The 20,542-nt window shown below is 37.1% G+C and overlaps 1 protein-coding gene across 2 annotated transcripts in view; it reads left to right on the forward strand.

The window, feature by feature from the left end:
* Nucleotides 1-1,273: 1,273 nt before the first annotated feature.
* Nucleotides 1,274-20,542, forward strand: part of LOC311074918 (bactericidal permeability-increasing protein-like) — a 39,547-nt gene continuing 20,278 nt past the window's right edge. The window contains exons 1-5 of one of the 2 annotated variants that reach the window (XM_084101891.1): nucleotides 1,274-1,449; nucleotides 4,753-4,863; nucleotides 5,589-5,680; nucleotides 7,052-7,169; nucleotides 19,267-19,381. In XM_084101891.1, coding sequence (XP_083958017.1) covers nucleotides 7,064-7,169; nucleotides 19,267-19,381 — 221 coding nt within the window. In that variant the 5' untranslated portion in view covers nucleotides 1,274-1,449; nucleotides 4,753-4,863; nucleotides 5,589-5,680; nucleotides 7,052-7,063. Of the gene's footprint in view, nucleotides 1,450-4,752; nucleotides 4,864-5,588; nucleotides 5,681-7,051; nucleotides 7,170-19,266; nucleotides 19,382-20,542 lie in introns of those variants that run through there. The other variant, XM_084101892.1, reaches the window with a different exon arrangement.

Below are 20,542 nucleotides of genomic sequence, written 5' to 3' on the forward strand. Positions count from 1 at the left end.
ATGTTTTTTTTCAAGATGTGTTTTACATGTTCACATTTCCAAAGTTTCTGTTAGTACTCTCTCTGAGGCACAAGGTTTGAAACGGTCAGTTACAAAGTTTCTACCATAATTTATTTTGCCATGTATTTTGATAAAAAAATAATGTTTTTATTTGAATGCTGTCATGATTCTGCCTTCATGTCCTAGATCTTTCTTGTTTTGAGGCAGGATCATGACAGACCCATGTTTTGTGTACAAGCACATGGCCATTTGTTTGGGCCATGTGCTTGTGTTGTCTCGTTCTCTGCCCCGCCCCCTTGTTATCCTCGTTTTGTCTTGATTGCTTTACCCATCATCACCTGTGTTCCTGATTAGTTTGCTCCCTATTTAATCCCCTCATGTTTTCTGTCCTGTGTCGGTACATTATCTAACTTTGCCTGTTATTCCTTGTGAGACGTTGCTTGTTTAAAACTGTGAGTACTTTGTCAGTGACCTGTTAAATCAGTTTTGTGAGTTCGTTTCCCGTCATCGTCTAGTCAGAGTTTAGTCATTGTTTGTTATCTTGTCTTAGTCAGAGTTACCTCTCCTCAGTTCTGTTTTGCCCCCTCGTGGGTTTTGTTTTCTGTTTTTGTGTTTAAATAAACCTTGAGTGTCTGCACCTCGTCTGCTTTTGGGTTCATCTCCTCCACATCCCATGACAAATGCACTTTATTATACAACACTTTCCTTTTGTTTTTCTAGTATTCATTTCTAGCATCACTGTTCAGTCATGCCCATACCACAAGTACAGTTTTTTGTTCTGCAATTTTGGAAAGTGTTATTTTGAGTCAATTAAACCATTCCCTGGTTAAAACACAACCTGTTTGTCTTCCCTACTGACTCTTATAATACAAATCTCAAATGTTGTCTTCAGCAACACATTTTTTTTTAGATATGAGGCTCCAACTCACTTTTAATTAGCACTCTAAGAGTTATGTACAAGTCCACTGCTGCAAACACATCATTCGTATGGTTCAAATCATGCTTTGACATAAGATCAACACATACGTTAAAAGTGTCTTCATAGCATGGAAAGTCCTTGAAAACACACTCTCCTAAACAGACTTGAACCTTCTCCAGACACACTGGATGCAGATGGTCTGTGGCTCCATATAGATGAGACACTGCATACATGATGGATGGTCGGCTATGTGGTGACCGTGAGTTGTGGACTGGCCGTATTCTGTGGTTGTTCCAAGCGAAGACTATCTCATCAAGCTCTTCCTGTAAGGAAACATGTTTTGATAGAGTTAGTAGAGTTAGTAGATGTCTGGGAGGCTGTGTGTGTAGCAGGATAATCACACAGAGCATGAATCATTGGAACCAGAGGGTTGTTCCATAAAAGACGCTTAGAAAAGCGGGGATTAAACTCCAAAACCGGACTTGAATGAGCCTAACAAATAAGTTGGGGCTAAAGTGGTTCCATAAAAGGTAATTGAAGTTCACGCAATCTCACTAATTTGATCCAGGTTTATCTAGTCTAGATAATTGCGTGTGCACGCGTTTCTTAAGCAGCCCTAGAGGTCGATCGTGGATCAAATCGATCCACCATCAAACAGCGTATATTTTGTGCTGTTTTATGCGTTTGTGACATGTTTTTTTTCCCCCTCAGTGCAAAACTTACATTTTACAGTTATATTCTGCATCTGTAAATGTTAGAAAGTCATGCAAATGTATCCATTTTGCTGCTAATCTTCATATTGAACGAGCGCTGCTGCGCGCATGCGCGCCAAATAGGAGCGCAATAATTCTGACTAAAATGTACATTTTGCTTGGAAAATTAATATGCGATATTTTATAACACTAGAAATATCTTCTAATTATAATAATTTATCTTTAGGATGTTGGATAAGTTGCAGTGAACTTCTAGCGAACAGAAGTAGCCTACTTCAGTGAACAGAAGTAGCCTAATTAGGGAAGATTTTTTTTAAGAAACTAAATATATAAAGATACAAAATATAGTTTTGGGTATAGGACCTATGCTACTTAATAAAGATGATGTATACTTATTTAGAATGCTGAGAATTACAGCTTTTAATGCAATAATTTTTTGGAGAAAGCAAGAATCCCCAGTTTTAAATGAGTAGATTTAATTTCTAAAGTACATTATGGAGAGGATAACATGAAATTAAGAGCAAATGTATACATTTTGAAAAGATATGTGCAACTCTAAAATCAAAGAATATTCCATAAAATAAAGGAATATATATTAGCCTACATTAACTACATTTTTATATAACCCTCCCTCCCTTTTATTTCTAGTTATTTGTTATTTTATTTATTTAATTATTTAATATTGAATATTTGATATTCAAATAATATTACTTGAATAACTATTAGGAATGATGTGTCATTATAAGAGTTTGATATAAATATGTGAATGTTAAATTTTTCTTAATATTTATTTATTGTTTTTTGTCTTTTCCCCCTTAAATCATATGTAAATGTGTCTAACTATGTACTTTTTGGTTATTGTTCTAATCATGTGTTTTTTAGGCTATGTGTTGGTGGGTATTATCACAAAAGAAAAAAAGTAGAAGGAAAAATAAGGAATATTTATTGGGGGAAAATATGATGTCTTTAAATGAACTGTCAATTTGTATAATTGTGTTAAATGTTTTTGAATTGAAAGACATAATAAAGTACATAATATATATATATATATATATATATATATATATATATATATATATATATATATATATGCTAAAATATTTGTTATTTGGACATTAGATGTGCCTTATTTAGAATTTTAAACCTACAAGTATATTTTTATGATAGCAATAACTGTAAAGGGACTATTGTAATGGGGTAAATCAAATGTAGGCTAATATACTGTCAATTACTAAGCTCAGATTCATCTTACCAGTTAAAATTTATACTGTGCTTTTGTAATTATTTATTTTTAATTTTGTGATTTTAACTTCTGCTTTACAAAGCTTTTTTTTTAGATTGTGTTCTAATGTTCTTCTAATCATAAACATGTACTACAGCTGCCAAACAAAACCAGAGAGAAATGTATTCATAAATCAAAATCTAATTAAATCTTGGGCACAAAACATTCAGCCAGGAAAAAAAGAAAACCTGTAGTATATATATTGTATTTAGGCCTATCTATCTATATATCTATATCTATATCTATCTATATATATATATATATATATATATATACAGTATATATATATATATATATATATATGTCTATATTGTCTAATTTATCATTGTAGCCTTATTTAAGTTGATTTTCTGTATACTGTGTATTTATTTTTGGACTAATAGTGGTTAATAAAGTCCAATAATGGCATGAGAGAGTGTCAGTGGTAATATCATTGTGTTCCTATTGGTCAGTGTTAGAGGATCCGTGTAACAACTGAGGCTTAGCCTGACAGTTAGCCTGCCCTGGACCAGGCTAGTTTCCCAGCATAAGTTGCCAGGGTAACTGAGTTTGAACTATTTTAAGTTTGCTTTATGAAACAGAATCCACCGACAATAAGTCTGACTTACCAAAATAAGCCTGGCTTGTATTCTAATCTTGTTTTATGGAACAACCCTCAGGTAATCAAATCACAGAAAAATATGCAATGAAGAGTATTTTAAGATATTTTACATTTTTGGCATGCATAATACATTATAAATACGATTTATAACATTAAAGATACACTAAATTAGTGAGGACGTTAATTGATATTAGGTGAGCCAAGTTACAATTCAATGTTTGACTTAAAGTGTTAGTTAACCCAAAATAAATAAATAAATAAAATAAAATATTTTTTTATATTTTTATGAAAATACACTTTCACACCTTATCGTGCGCATGGAAAAGTATGGAAGATATAGGCCTACTGATGATGTTATTTAATGATACTACAGATTGCACTTAGTAGATCACACTGACTTTAATGAAAACAACTGTTTTGCAGAGCGTGCCATGTTTGCTGTGATGCGACGGCTTTGACCAGCGGATGTCTCTAGTGTGGCACGCCCTTCTGCTCCGCTGCTTTGCGCATGCGTAGAAGTGCGAGAAAATAAGTCATTATTACGAGAAAGTTTCTCATTATTATGAGATGTTAAGTCATTATTTCGAGAAAGTTTCTCATTATTACGAGATGTTAAATCATTATTACGAGAAAGTTTCTCATTATTACGAGATGTCAAGTCATTATTATGAGAAAGTTTCTCATTATTATGACTTAAAGAATCTTTTTTTTTTTTACTCAACGTGGCGGAAACGGGCTTCCATAGGGAAACAATCATACAGAATGATGTTTTTTTGAAAATGTAAAAATGCAGAATGTTTTCTGTGATGGGTAGGTATAGGTTTAGATATCTTTTTATGTGAGGGTTGTAAAAGTAAAGCGTAAATTAAAATTATTGTGACAGATGTGAAGGGGGAGGATAATTTATACGTGCGTCAGGTTTGTCGACAAGAAAGACTTTTGCATAGGATAGCCTACACCTGTGCATCCTCGCTCATAGCTGCTCTGGAAGCGTCCTCGCTCCTCGTTCCCATAGACAGTAGCCTACTATAAGAAATGGACACAGCGACCCCACAGACTTCAACGGAGAAAAGTGAAGTAAATTAGAAGCACTCACTTCCTGATGGCTGAGCGTACTGCACAGCCTCAAACTGAGCTTGACGACGTAGATGTGACGTGAGCAACCTGTCTGACAATTGTAAACGTTCTAGTAGCTGTGCCAAGAGAAATCTGAATCATTCCCTTTCGAATCTTGCAGAGACGGAGAGCGTGAGCTGTCCACGGAGAGCGGAGCTGTCCATGAGCTAGGAGCAGGAGCAACTTTATGACTCTCTATGGGCTTCTCCCTATGCTCGGAGTGCTGAGCGTGGTGAGCTGGTGCCTGCTTACGTCACAGGGCACCACAACTTCCAATAGGAAATTTCAACTGCAGTAGCCACCGTTCAACCTGAAGAGGGCAGCACTCAGACGTTTTTACACCATATATTGTAGAATTAAAACACTTTATACCCAAATGTCAAACAAAATACACTTGAATCAATGAACAGCATTAATAAAGCCCCAGTCTTACAGATCATAAACTAAAACAAGTTGTTTTAGGGTTTAGTTACCCTTTAAGAATTTTCCATAGGAGGAGTTAATAAAATGAAAAAAGTGTCTATGTAACAATAATTTGGTAAAGTGGGTGTCTGTATGTCCTATTCTTGAGCAGTGTCACATGTATTAGACATATTAGTCACAGATTTTTTTTTTGTTGGTCAAAATATCATAATTTGGTTGGCCACAGCTTTTGACATAAACAACAAATCACCATCCAGTGCAGTATTGCACTGTACAATATGGACATCAACATTCTAAAGTATAGCCTTTTACTTAGAATTGCCCTTCTTTAATGATACCGTTATGATTCTTACTCAATGGGAAAATAAATATTGGGGAAAACAAGAGAATCCAAAGTTCACAATCTCTAAATAAAACCTCTCATGGCTGAATAATTTGTCTGCTCAGGTATGAACGCTACAGCATGCTGCTGTTTATGGGAACTTGACAGTCTTCCTGTTGCTTTGAATTAGTGGTGAAATGTTTCTCTTTCAGTTCCACTCAGTGCTGCTGCCAGCTAGGGAGTAGACAGTTCATGCATCCGGACAGGAAGAGACCAGCCATTTAGCACATCACAACAGTTTAAGGTACAGTGCATGTATCAATATGTATCTGAACAACACCAGCCTACATATTTTCAATTTATGTGTGAAATGTGTTTTTTCCATGATCTGTTCAGATCTAATCTGTACTGTATGTATACATTTAATGATAATGCTAAGTGTTTTCTATGGATTGTGTTATTTATATTTAAAATTATTTTGCTTGTGTTTATGGTTCTACACAAGAGAAATATCATGGTTCATGCATAGATATTTGTTGATATCAACTGTCCTTGATTTGTAACAGAGTGGCCATATGTGTTAGTAATATTCATTTAGTGAATATATTGTATATTGTGTTACTCATATTGTACAGTTGGATATAAAAATAAAGTTGTAAAATGTCAAATTTAGTAAAAGATAAGTAAAAAAAAATCTACAGCAGTAAATAAACCCAAGTCACATGTCACATGACACATTCCAGCAAAGTGACTCCTCTTATCTGCATTTAATTATAGCTTGCCTTAATTCAATATAAGCATAACATCAACTTGTTCACAGTCATGTGGCTTAATTCATCTGACTGCAAGACAAAAGTCTCTTTTAGGGCAACATAATAAATCAAAACCTTGCTTGTCTCAACCATTTCCTCATTCTCCAGCAAAAGCAGAGTGCTTTTATTTTTATTTTTATTATTCATTTGTACATTGTAAATACTTAAAGATTAATTAAGTTGCATGTACACTACCAGTGAAACAGTTTGGACTAGTTATATCAAGCATAAGGCTTGAGGGAAACATTTCAGTCAAGCGTGTGCTAAATTTTTACTTTGAATGTCATTCATCATGCGGAACATTGTGCATTTGAGAACTAAGTGAGATTAGAGAACTGGTTAAAGCGAGCTTTGGGAAGCTGTGTTAAAAAGATAGAGGATGTTTATTTTCACTTGGGAAAAGCCAGTTAAACTGGTCAGACCAACAACTAACAAGCAAACAAGCATGTCAATGTAGATTAGTTCTTAAACAAACTGTATAAAGACATTGATAAAAGACATAGATCACATTGTGTAGTAAATAAAAAAATAAAATAAAAAATAAATAAAAATTATATATATATATATATATATATATATATATATATATATATATATATATATTATAATTATAATGTTAAGTTTATTTATTAAAGGATATGTCACAATAAAAAAATGTAGGCACAAAACCAAAAGCTGATTGTTGCTGGGTTGTGCTGGATTGGCTACACAGGACAGGAGCTTATGTAATTAGTACTTTTGTACTAAATGTCACTCTGTTTAAAATAGAAACAATTGGATTAGCCAGGAGCTGATTAAATCGGTCACCTATTCTTACAGTTAAAAACACCTAATCTTATGCCCATGATGTTTGTCTCTCATAGGCTAGATTGAAAATGATGTTCCTTTGGTGTGTTTTGGTTCTTGTGAACCTGGACTCAGTGTCTACAAGCAACAATGCAGGAGTTAAAGTCAGACTAACTCAGAAGATGCTTGAGTATGGTAAGTGATCAAAACAAGACTGCTTGTAACACTTAGGAATAAAAAAAAAAAGCATGTAGGTATGATGTATGGGATCAATATCCCGCCAAATGTATTGCGGCCATGGAGCAAAAAATAATACGCTTGAATCAAAAATATAAAAACACATGTAAAAATATATCGCTCAAACTGAAAAAAATAATGCAAAATGATCAGAATAGCAAACAACTTGGTCACGGATCAAAATATAATAAGCGTGAATCAAAAAATAACAAGCATAAATAAAAACTTTAAACACATTAAAAAATATTTTGCACAAAACTTAAACTTATGTTCATGTTTTCTTTAAAATTACAGTGAGGAAAATAAGTATTTGAACACCCTGCTATTTTGCAAGTTCTCCCACTTAGAAATCATGGAGGGGTCTGAAATTGTCATCGTAGGTGCATGTCCACTGTGAGAGACATAATCTAAAAAAAAAAATCCAGAAATCACAATGTATGATTTTTTAACTATTTATTTGTATGATACAGCTGCAAATAAGTATTTGAACACCTGAGAAAATCAATGTTAATATTTGGTACAGTAGCCTTTGTTTGCAATTACAGAGGTCAAACGTTTCCTGTAGTTTTTCACCAGGTTTGCACACACTGCAGGAGGGATTTTGGCCCACTCCTCCACACAGATCTTCTCTAGATCAGTCAGGTTTCTGGGCTGTCGCTGAGAAACACGGAGTTTGAGCTCCCTCCAGAGATTCTCTATTGGGTTTAGGTCTGGAGACTGGCTAGGCCACGCCAGAACCTCGATATGCTTCTTACAAAGCCACTCTTTCGTTATCCTGGCTGCGTGCTTCGGGTCATTGTCATGTTGGAAGACCCAGCCTCGACCCATCTTCAATGCTCTAACTGAGGGAAGGAGGTTGTTCCCCAAAATCTCGCAATACATGGCCCCGGTCATCCTCTCCTTAATACAGTGCAGTCGCCCTGTCCCATGTGCAGAAAAACACCCCCAAAGCATGATGCTACCACCCCCACGCTTCACAGTAGGGATGGTGTTCTTGGGATGGTACTCATCATTCTTCTTCCTCCAAACACGGTTAGTGGAATTATGACCAAAAAGTTCTATTTTGGTCTCATCTGACCACATGACTTTCTCCCATGACTCCTCTGGATCATCCAAATGGTCATTGGCAAACTTAAGACGGGCCTTGACATGTGCTGGTTTAAGCAGGGGAACCTTCCGTGCCATGCATGATTTCAAACCATAACGTCTTAGTGTATTACCAACAGTAACCTTGGAAACGGTGGTCCCAGCTCTTTTCAGGTCATTGACCAGCTCCTCCCGTGTAGTTCTGGGCTGATTTCTCACCTTTCTTAGGATCATTGAGACCCCACGAGGTGAGATCTTGCATGGAGCCCCAGTCCGAGGGAGATTGACAGTCATGTTTAGCTTCTTCCATTTTCTAATGATTGCTCCAACAGTGGACCTTTTTTCACCAAGCTGCTTGGCAATTTCCCCGTAGCCCTTTCCAGCCTTGTGGAGGTGTACAATTTTGTCTCTAGTGTCTTTGGACAGCTCTTTGGTCTTGGCCATGTTAGTAGTTGGATTCTTACTGATTGTATGGGGTGGACAGGTGTCTTTATGCAGCTAACGACCTCAAACAGGTGCATCTAATTTAGGATAATAAATGGAGTGGAGGTGGACATTTTAAAGGCAGACTAACAGGTCTTTGAGGGTCAGAATTCTAGCTGATAGACAGGTGTTCAAATACTTATTTGCAGCTGTATCATACAAATAAATAGTTAAAAAATCATATATTGTGATTTCTGGATTTTTTTTTTTAGATTATGTCTCTCACAGTGGACATGCACCTACGATGACAATTTCAGACCCCTCCATGATTTCTAAGTGGGAGAACTTGCAAAATAGCAGGGTGTTCAAATACTTATTTTCCTCACTGTATGTTTTCCTTGGTTTTATTACTCTGTACTTTATGCTCTCTTGCATTTTCTACTCATAATTTATTTTTTTGGAAGCTTGTGCTGTTTTTCTCTTCAGTCTTCTTTCCATGTTCTTCGCTTGCCCTTACAAATGTTGCAGTTTAACACATACGTAACCAAGACGTTCCCTTTCAGTCGCTCACGTTCGACGTAGTCGACATGTCGACTGATTGTAATCCCTATTAAAACGCCACTAGTGCTGCCACCTTCCAGTGCCTAAACAAAAGCTTCCTGATCCTCCCGCATATTAAACAATTTAATAATCAATCAAAAAACCTGCATGACTATGCTGTAGCCACATTGGACCAGCGGTTTGAAAAATGAATGTATGATTCAGCTGTGGGCGCCATCTTCTGGTCAGGCATGGAAATTCATTCGACTCACGACTGCTTGCTGCGTCCCAATTCAGAGGATGCATTCTTCGAAGGGCTCCTTCGAAGGGCTCATTCGAAGGCCGATTGTGTCATCATGGCACGGCGAAGGCTGTCCCAATTCAAAGGCTCCTTCAAATGCGGCCTCCAAATGCATCCTTTGTTTTTTGTGAAATGAAACAGATGGATCCTTCGCGTCCTTGCCTACCCCAGAATTCATTGCATGCCAGTGACGACAGGATTTTTTTTTTTTTTAAAAACTGCTGAATTGTACTTTTAAACGTATTGGGTTTCAACTTACTCAAATATCTAATGATACAAATGTAAAAAATTAAGAAAAAAATGTTGACATATCTTACTATGCGATTAAAACAACATCCATTAGTCAAAAGTCTTGTGGACACATATTTTTTTTTTATTTATTTAATTTTTAGTTTTTTCAATAACCATGCATAAACATTGTTCTCTCAGAAATACCAACAGTAATAATTAGGGCTGGGTATTGACACAAATTTCACAATTCGATTCGATTTCGATTCACAAGCTTGCAATTCGATTCGATTTCGATTACGATTCGATTCGATTCAATATCGATTATTTTGGATATCAGGTACAATACATTGCAATTTTTCTCAAGGAAAACAAATCTCTTAACTATTGTAAACTATGGGAGTCAGTTGTAGCCTATAGGCTTCATTAGCCTACTATAATATTGAAGGTAAAAAAATAACTGATTTGTATACAAACACTTAAAATACACTTATTTATTTTTATAATAATAAAGTTATGTTAAATTATATACAAATTTAAATGGAGGCTGTCATAAAAAAACTTTCCAGATTTATTCAAACATGCATTAAATATTGAAGAACATTAAAAATGATAATGAATATGTAATATGGTGCATATATTTAACAAAATGCTACTCTCTAATTTTTCTAGCTGACTAACGAGTTTATGGTCACTGGATATGGTTTTTCTGAGGTAAATGTGACGTTACATGACATTGTTTACTAACGTCTTTCCATGGTTGAAACACTGATTGAGCGATTCCATGTGACATGATACGGACTTCGATAAGTTGTACTCTACCTTTTAACACACTTTCAGATGCTCATTCATGTTTATCTCGCGCTGTAACGGATATTATTAAGGCGGAAGAGAAGATTGTGTGCGCTCCGCGTTGCTGCTTCTCTTGAGCTGAGCTGCGCCAGAGCGATCTCACGCCACAGCGCCAAAACGGTATTTATGTTTTTGAATTTCATAAGAAAATGGACGTAATTTGAAATCTGAGACTTTGTTTCATATTAATAATAACAAAGCACAAAGATTATTGCGATTTATTGAATGGGAATGCGCGCAACAATGTTCCATTCATTCATCACTGAAAACAGGATGACTAATCGATTCTTGGGATTTAAGAATCGATATCGTTTCGTAAAAATGAGAATCGATTAAAATCGAGAAATCGATATTTTTTACCCAGCCCTAGTAATAATACTGGTTGGTAGTCTGTATGTCGTAAAGCATAGACGAGACCAGACACTGAGGTGAAGGTGATGTGTGTATATGTAGTGAGTGGTGATAAGGGAGTGCAGGTGCAGCAAGTCAATAATGAGAGTTGTGTTTGAATTCACATAGTGTAACAGCACAGCGCGTCTGGGTTGTACGTCACCACGTAGGCTCACTATTGGCCGACGCTGGTCATGTGTGTGATGCGTGTGACGTACAACCCAGACGCGCTGCACTGTTACAATACTTGAATTCATTCAGGCCCATACAGACCAAAATGTATAGTTGAATAAAGTCGTTATTTTTGTTGTTTTTTTGTGCGCAAAAAGTACTCTCGTCACTTGATAAACTTAAGGTTGAGCCACTGTAGTCTCTTGGACTATTTTAACGATGTCTTTAATAACTTTCTGGGTTTGCAAGTTTCAATCCCATAGAAGCCTATGGAGGAGTGATCCAGCTCTCAGATTTCATCAAAAATATCTTAATTTGTGTTACGAAGATGAATGAAAGTCTTACGGGGTTGGAATAACATGAGGGCGAGTAATTACTGACAGAATTTTCATTTTTGTGTGAACTAACCCTTTAACATTGCACCATCTCTTAAAGGTTTGCTTAGCTCATCATAAATTTGAAATTAGTCCAAACTTAAAGTTCTTCTGGAGAGGATAGCGGCCGTCTTTTGAAAACTCGTAGTCTCTCCCAAATGTTCTTCTCTCGCTCTTCTTCTGCTCCTGGTTGTTTCAGACCTCTAACCATTTTCCTAGTGGTGCGGGATAGATGCTCTGCTAGGCTCTCCCTCGGCATGATTACCCTGATGGGCAGTCCCCTATCCTTCATGTCTGGTACAGTCACGTCCCGTCATCATAAAACACTTGTAGTTTAGCGGGGATCAGGGTCTGAAACCGGATCTGTTTTAATACTGTCTTAGCTTCAGAGTATTCCTTACGTTTCTGTAGAATTGCCAGAGGGTAATCTTGGTCAAAGTATATTGGTCTCTCATTCAAAAACACCTCTTTTTTTTCTCCAGGCATTGCACAGAATCTCTTCTTTAATTTTGTAGTGGTGGTATTTGATTATTATTGACTGTGGTATTGACCCGGAGGGTTTCGGGGCAAGCGTGCGGTGAGCTCTCTCGATGCCAAGGTCCGTAGTCGGGGGGATCTCCAGCGTGTCTCACAGTAACTTTTCCACAAACAGCATCATTGACATGCCCTCTGCTCCTTCGGGAACATTGTAGAACCTTATACTGTATTCTCCCGTCTAGATCTCCCTTCTTGGTCGAGTAATTTGTTTTCTTGTTGATTCATGACTTTTATCATCTTGCTTATTACCTGTTCCACATTTTGAATGCGATCTTCTACTTTTTCAATTCAACAATTTTTGATTAACACTGGTAAGTTCGGAGATAATCTTGGTCAGTTGTTGTTTTGCGAAAGTCCCTTATCTCCTCCAGAACTTTTGTTAAACTTGCCACATTACTTGGTTGAAGGCTCATGTTAGCTTCACCATCTTGTACCTGAGTAGGAGAGCTGTTCCCTGCATTTTCTTCGTTCACATTTTCTCCAATGGTGCATTTTTTTTGTTGCCATCTCTTCTTCCCATTCTTCTCTTCTTCTTCCCCACTTTTCGAGGTAAACAGAATCTAAAAACTGTATATCTGATAATTTAATCGGGCAATTAAGTGGTTTTCCCAGAGGAGCTGATATGTTTAAACTGCCATTCAGAGTGATGACGTCACCGGAATTGCAAATAACATTTTGGTGTGTACAACTGCTTGTGTGTACATTTTAGGTTTCAGAAGGGTACTCATGAGCAGTGTTTGGAAGGTTGCTTTGGAAATGTCAAGTCAAGTCAAGTCATCTTCATTTATATAGCGCTTTTAACAATGTAGATTGTTTCAAAGCAGCTTTACAGAGATAAACGTATAATTTATGGTAACAGAGATCGTTTTGGCTTTATAGCGGTTCTTTAATAAAGTTATTTTCCAGCTAAAGTTAGTTTTGATTGATTCGCTTCCGTCGCAACGATCATTTGTTATTAAATTAGGGGCCGCTAAGAGGACACCATTCTCTCTACATAGACTTTAAACGCGAAAATGTGAGAAACACTGATGGCGTTCACATGCGCATTAAGAATTGGTTCTATAGTTATGTGCGTTTGAATATATGTGCGCAGGTTTGTAATTCTCTACAAACCAAGCCTAAACAAAGTACTGGTACCTTATAAAATTTTGATACAGAATTTTATTTTATTTTGTTACTTCAGGGTAGGTACGCGAAACGAATTTCCCGAAAACGCTTTATCTGTAGAGTGGTAAAGGGATCCTCCATAGGGAGAGACTAGTTGGCACTTCAGCACTGCGTTGTCATCGGGTCCAGGCGAAGGTCCTTCGTCAGATCTGGATACGGCCTGGATCCGGCAGGCTGCGGGAAAACCTTGGGATAAACAAAGACACTAAAATTAGCGTAGATGCCATTCTTCTTATCATGTAACGAGTACATCAGGATTTATGGGAAGTGTTCCCGGTTCTGGCTGATCTAATCTATGTAGCCTAACATTGAATTAAAGAAGTCAATAATGTATTATGTGTATGCAAGGTCAAAGAGATGTGTCTTTAATCTAGCTTTGAACTGACAGAGTGTGTCTGCTTCCCGGACAATGGTAGGAAGACTGTTCCAAAGTTTTGGTGCTAAATAGGAAAAGGATCTACCGCCAGCAGTCGATTTTGATATTCTAGGAATTATTAACTGGCCGGAATTTTGAGATCACAATAGACGTGAAGGACTATAATGCATTAAGAGCTCGCTCAAGTACTGCGGAGCTAAACCATTTAGTGCTTTGTAAGTAATCAGCAATATTTTAAAATTTATGCAATGTTTAATAGGGAGCCAGTGCAGTGTTGACAGAACCGGGCTAATATGGTCATACTTCCTGGTTCTGGTAAGAACTCGACCTGCTGCGTTTTGGACCAGCTGTAGTTTGTTTATTAAGCGTGCAGGGCAACCACCCAGTAGAGCATTACAATAATCTAGCCTTGAGGTCATGAACGCATGGACTAATTGTTCTGCATTTGTCAATGAGAGCATAAGGCGTAATTTAGATATATTTTTAAGATGGAAAAATGCGGTTTTACAGATACTAGACATGTGACTTTCAAATGAAAGATTGGTATCAAAGAGCACACCCAGGTTCCTAACCGACGACGAAGAGCAGCCATCAAGTGTTAGACAGTATTCTAGGTTATTACGTGAGGAAGTTTTTTGTCCAATAATTAGAATCTCTGTTTTTTCAGAGTTAAGTAGTAGGAAATGACTAGTCATCCAATTTTTTATATCAGCTATGCATTCTGTTAATTTAGTGAATTGGTAAGTTTCGTCTGGGCGTGAAGAAATATAGAGCTGAGTATCGTCAGCATAACAGTGAAAACTAATGCCATGCTTCCTAATGATATCTCCTAAGGGTAGCATGTACAGAGTGAACAGCAACGGTCCTAGTACTGAGCCTTGTGGTACGCCATACTGAACTTGTGATCGATAAGACATCTCTTCATTTACTGCTACAAACTGATAACGGTCAGATCAGGGTATGATTGGTATGATTTAAACCATGCTAATGCAATTCCACTAATGCCAACATCATTTTCGAGTCTATTTAAAAGAATGTTGTGGTCAATAGTATCAAATGCAGCACTAAGATCAAGTAACACTAATAGCGAGATACAACCACGATCGGATGATAAGAGCAAATCATTTGTAACTCTAACGAGAGCTGTCTCGGTACTATGGTACGGTTTAAATCCTGACTGGAAATCCTCACAGATATCATTTCTTTCTAAAAAGGAACATGGATACCGCCTTTTCTAGTATCTTTGACAGAAAAGGTAGATTTGAGATTGGCCTGTAATTGACTAATTCCGTACGATCAAGTTGCGTTTTTTTAACAAGAGGTTTAATCATAGCCAGCTTAAAAGTTTTCGGTACATATCCTAGTGACAAAGATGAATTAATGATATTAAGAAGATGATCTGTGACCTCTGGAAGCATCTCTTTCAGTAGCTTAGTCGGTATAGGGTCTAACATACATGTTGTCGATTTAGATGATTTAACGAGTTTAGTAAATTCTTCCTCTCCTATAGCAACGAATGAATCAAATTTTTCTTCAAGGAGACTAAAATGGACTGCCTGATGCAATACTGTAGTAGACAGTTGCATAGTTATAATTTTCTCCCTGATATTATCAATCTTGTTAGTAAAGAAGTTCATAAAGTCATTACTGCTGTGCTCCTTGGAAACTTCTGGGGTTGAAGATTTATTTTTCGTTAGTTTAGCCACCGTTTCAAATAAATACCTAGGGTTTTGTTTATTTTCTTCTAATAGGTTTGAAAAATAAGCAGATCTAGCAGCTTTTAAGGCCTCTCTGTATGCAATCGAACTCTCTTTCCATGAAATGTGAAATACCTCTAGTTTTGTTTTCTTCCAGTTGCGCTCCATTTTTCTGGCTGCTCTCTTAAGGGCCTGAGTGTGCTCGTTGTACCACAGCGTTGGACTATTTTCTTTAATCTTCTTTAAGCGCAAAGGAGCAACTGTGTCTAAAGTGCTGGAAAAGAGAGAGTTAAAAGTTTCTGTCGCAATATCTAGTTCTTCAAAGCTGTCTGGGATGCTGAGATGATGAAACTGATCAGGAAGATTATTAATAAAGCAATCTTTAGAGGCAGAAGTGATAGGTCTAACATATTTGTAACACAGAGTCGGCTTTGCAGCCTTGACTAAATTAAGTTTACACAAGACTAGATAATGATCTGAGATGTCATCGCTCTGCTGCAGAATTTCAACGGCATCAACATTTATTCCATGTGATAATATTAGATCTAGAGTATGATTACCACAATGAGTCGGTCCTGACACGTGTTGTCTAACTCCAATAGAGTTAAGAATGTCTTTAAATGCCAATCCCAATGCATCTTTTTCGTTATCTACATGTATATTAAAATCACCAACAATTAGTACGTTATCTGCAGCCAATACTAACTCTGATAGAAAATCAGCCAATTCTTTGATAAAGTCTGTATGGTGCCCTGGTGGCCTGTATACAGTAGCCAGCACAAATGTTAAATATGATTTATCATTTACACTAGATAGTGTTACATTTAGCAACAACACTTCAAAATAATTATATTTAAAACAGGATTTCTCAGTAATTCTGAGGATATTACTATAAATTACAGCAACACCTCCCCCTTTGCCTTTCAGATGAGGTTCATGTTTATAACCGTAATCTTGTGGGGTGGACTCATTTAAAGTAATATAATTGTCTGGTTTTAGCCAGGTTTCTGTCAAACACAGCACATCTAGGTTATTATCTGTAATCATATCATTAACAATGAGTGCTTTTGAAGTAAGGGATCGAATATTCAGCAACCCGAGCTTTATCATTTGTTCATCCGTATTATATCTGTTTTTTATTTGTTGAACATCAACAAAATTTTTACCCTTGAATGGGTTTAGGAGTTTTTTGTATGTCCTAATTCGGGGAACAGACACAGTCTCTATATGATGATATCTAGGTGAAAGAGGCTCTATGTGATGGGATTTATCTGACCTTGGTGACGTGAGACAACTAGCAGACGGTCGGTTTAGCCAGTCTGTCTGCTTCCTGACCTGAGCCCCAGATTGTCATGTTTGAGCTCTAAGACTATGTGCCATATTACTAGAGAGAAGAGCAGCACCATCCCAGGAGGGATGAATACCATCTCTTTTCAACAGGTCAGGTCTGCCCCAAAAACTTTTCCAATTGTCTATGAATTCTATATTATTTTGGGGACAAAAACGCGACAGCCAGCCATTGAGTGAGGACAATCTACTAACTATCTCATCACTCCGGCGAACAGGAAGGGGGCCAGAGCAAATTACAGTGCCTGACATCGTACTTGCGAGTTCACACACCTCTTTAATGTTAATTTTTGTGATCTCCGACTGGCGGAGTCTAACATCATTAGTGCCGACGTGAATAATAATCTTAGAGAATTTACGATTAGGATTAGCCAGCACTTTTAAATTTGCTTTGATGTCAGGCGCTCTGGCTCCCGGCAAACATGTGACTATGGTGGCTGGTGCCTCTATTTTCACGTTCCGTGTAATAGAATCGCCAATAACTAGGGCACATTCAACAGGATTCTCAGTGGGTGTTTCACTGAGTGGGGAGAACCTGTTTGATGTTGTAATTGGAACGGAAGAGCGGTGTTTTGTCCCGAGACTAGAGCGTCTCACCGTCACCCATTTCGCCCTGCTGCACGGGCTCTGTGGCCGGAACCATACAATGTACAGAGTTCACTAAGCTAGTCGCATCCAACGCAATATCTAAAGCCCTTGCACTCTTACAATTAACCTCGATTAAAGTTTGGATGCGTGTCTTTAGTTCTGAAATCTTCTTTCCAGCCTAACTATCTCCCTGCATTTATCACATGTAAAACCTGTGCTGGCAGAGAAGGCTATGCTATACATGTTACATGAGGTGCAGGTGACAATAAGAGGAGAAGATGACATGACTCACCGTGTTTGTTGACTGATACTCACCACAGTTTTTGATGCACTCGTAAAGAAAAAAGAAAAAAAGAAAAATAAATAAAGAGCGCACGGAAGGCGCGAGCGCACTAGAGAATAAAAATAAATAAATAAAGAGCGCACAGATGGCATGTTAACAGGCTAGTGAATTACTAGCGTGTTGAGCTAGCAATAACGATTTAGATTGAAGCTAGCGATGTCCGGTTAATGTGTGATGTTGATTAAGTTATATTTAGCAGTATAAATAACAAGGAATGATAGTAAATAATGATTAAAACAGAAAGATACAAAGCTTACAGACGCAAACCAATGCAACGCAGCAGAGCAGACTTTGGAAATGTAATAAGATACAGATTTTTTTAGGGTAACAGAAGTACTTATTTAAAATGTAATAAGTAGTGTAACTATTTCAATTACTTTATTAAAGTAATGTAACAGATTACATTTGATTACTTTTTAATTTCTTTTCTAAATTTCAACTGTTAATCATTTTCAAACATTTAAACCAGGCAGGGTTAACCTTACAGTGGTACTCCACACTGATTACTGTCATACTTTCAAAATACTTCATCACTTGAATTAAGATTATAATAATTTAATTTTAAAGCACAGCCACCACAAATTCAGACTTTAGCACATATTTTTAGTTTGAGATTGTTCTGAGGTTAAATACAGATTTCTGGACGAAATTATTTTAAAATTTCCAGCACTGGAACACATTTTGATAGTGCTGACACACTATCAGTGCTGACACACTATCACTCATCATGGTGGCAACTCTCCGACAGGTTGTAGCCTAAAGCTTTCAGTGGCAATGTGGATTGATGTAATTGGCAGACATGTTGGGCAGCAAATTTAAACAAGAAAAAAAGCATCACCAGGCCCGCTGCTGGACAAATGGGTGCCCTAAGCAGAATTGTATTGCTGTGCATATAATAACAATGAAGCAATAATACTTGGTTCAAAGAAAGTACCAAAGCATGCAATTTTATGGTTTTATGAACAACACTGTTAAAATACATAATGTAATATACATAATATAAATTATGTATTATAATAAAAGCCTGCAGAGGGTGCCAACGGTCTGGTGATTGTTGTTGTTGTTGTTGTTACACAGCATGATCAAATCCTTGTTTTTGGCCAAACAGCATTTAATTAAACCATAAACATAAAAAATAATAATAATATCTGCCATTCTTTACGATAGAAATGCTACAGCCAGTGTAATTTCTTTACCACTGTAATATGTGGTCATCAAAATTCAAAACTCAGGGCGAGGATTTAAACTTTTATTTTGAAATCGCGATCCACAACAATTTGCTTAGAATTTATTTAGAATTCTCCTGTGTAAGCAAAGTGATAGCATTATGCTATGCTGTATTATGATTTTTAAACGGTTTCTATAGAGGCGTTTTTTCGTCACACTATTACGTCATAATGTGACAAAATCCGAAAAGAGTCTATTTTGGAGCTTGGTTTTTCAATAAAGTGGTTTTTGGACTAACAAGGAAGCTTTGAGTTCTGAAACTTACAGAATGTAGGAATAACAATCCATGTCCATAAATAATAATAATTTGCTTGAACTAAACTGGAGTTAACCAGGTAGCTATTTAAACCAAATCTCAAGACACTAATTCTGAGGTACAGTTTCTAAATGTCTTTATTTTGAATGCAGGTCGACAGATTGGAATTGCCTCAATCCAGCAAAAGCTCAGAAGTATTAAAGTGCCAGATATAAGTGGCACAGAAAAGGTGGATCCTATTGGAAAGGTCCAATATAGTTTTACAGGGTAAGATGAATGTCCCTTTTAATTCATGGTCATAAGTTCCTACTATGTAAATTGTAAAAGTTAAACTTGGTTGTAAAAGTTACAATTGTTATACTTGGTTGACATCTTCAAAATCAAAATAATTTTATGAAATATGTTACTCCCATTTGGTTATATTTGTACTTAAAGGGATACTTCAAGATTTAGCATTAAGCTTTGTATTAGTAGAAAACCTGTAGTATTTTCGAATTACCGTGCTTTCCACCCTCATATCCCCCTGAGATGAGCGATGTATGTATTTTTTGTCTGGAAAAAAATCCTCCGATGACGCAAAAATCATAATTTTGCGTCATCTGAGGATTTTTTGGCCAGAGGCTAAAGACTACAGCCAGTAGGAGGAGCTGTTCCGCATGTTTTCAACCCGCACATAGAGGGTGGGATCTCACTCACAGAATGTACACAGTGTCAGCCGTATTTCTTTGGAAGCTAAGCTAACAGGCTCTTGTTCTGTGGAGAAAGCTGAGTAGTAGGGGTTACCATCCTCTTTTTCCCGGACATGTCCAACCGTCAAGATCGTCCAAAATGTCCGGGATTCGGCTTCTGCTTTCTGCAGTTGCCATTCATTGTTTACATGCACACCTTTTGTTTCAATCGAACTGAATTCATTCCGATTGGTGAATCTGAATGTAGTGTTTACATGAACGCTAAACAAGTGATCGGTTGATGTGCGTTTTAACATTGCTAAGAAAATTCCCGCTCCTCCATGAGAGATACGAGACCGGTGCGTCTCAGTAATCACGCCACCGGCCTCGCGCCGTTCTCCCGCGCCCCTCAGCCTCGTCCTGCTCGCCACAGTAAACATAATGAATGGCGACTATAGAACGCAAAAGCCGAATCCCGGACATTTTGGGTGATCTCGAAATCCCGGGCAAACTCGTCACGGAGACTCACTAGTAGCCTAGCCTTGTTGTTTTCAACTGCGCTCTCTTACCAACAAGGCGTGGCTTGGGAGTGGCCTCCTAGGGCAGCGAAGCAAGTGCATTTTGGGAGTTGTTGTCTTTCATCCACATAAGCCAAAAATACATTTTCTGGAAAGCTCCAAATTCAAAAATAATTTCACATTTATTCTACATAAATGACCTATTTTAAATACACATTCATCTTTCCAGAGGTGAAGTATCC

Source organism: Abramis brama (genome assembly GCF_963993115.1).
Source record: "Abramis brama genome assembly, chromosome: 23".
NCBI lineage: Eukaryota > Metazoa > Chordata > Actinopteri > Cypriniformes > Leuciscidae > Abramis > Abramis brama.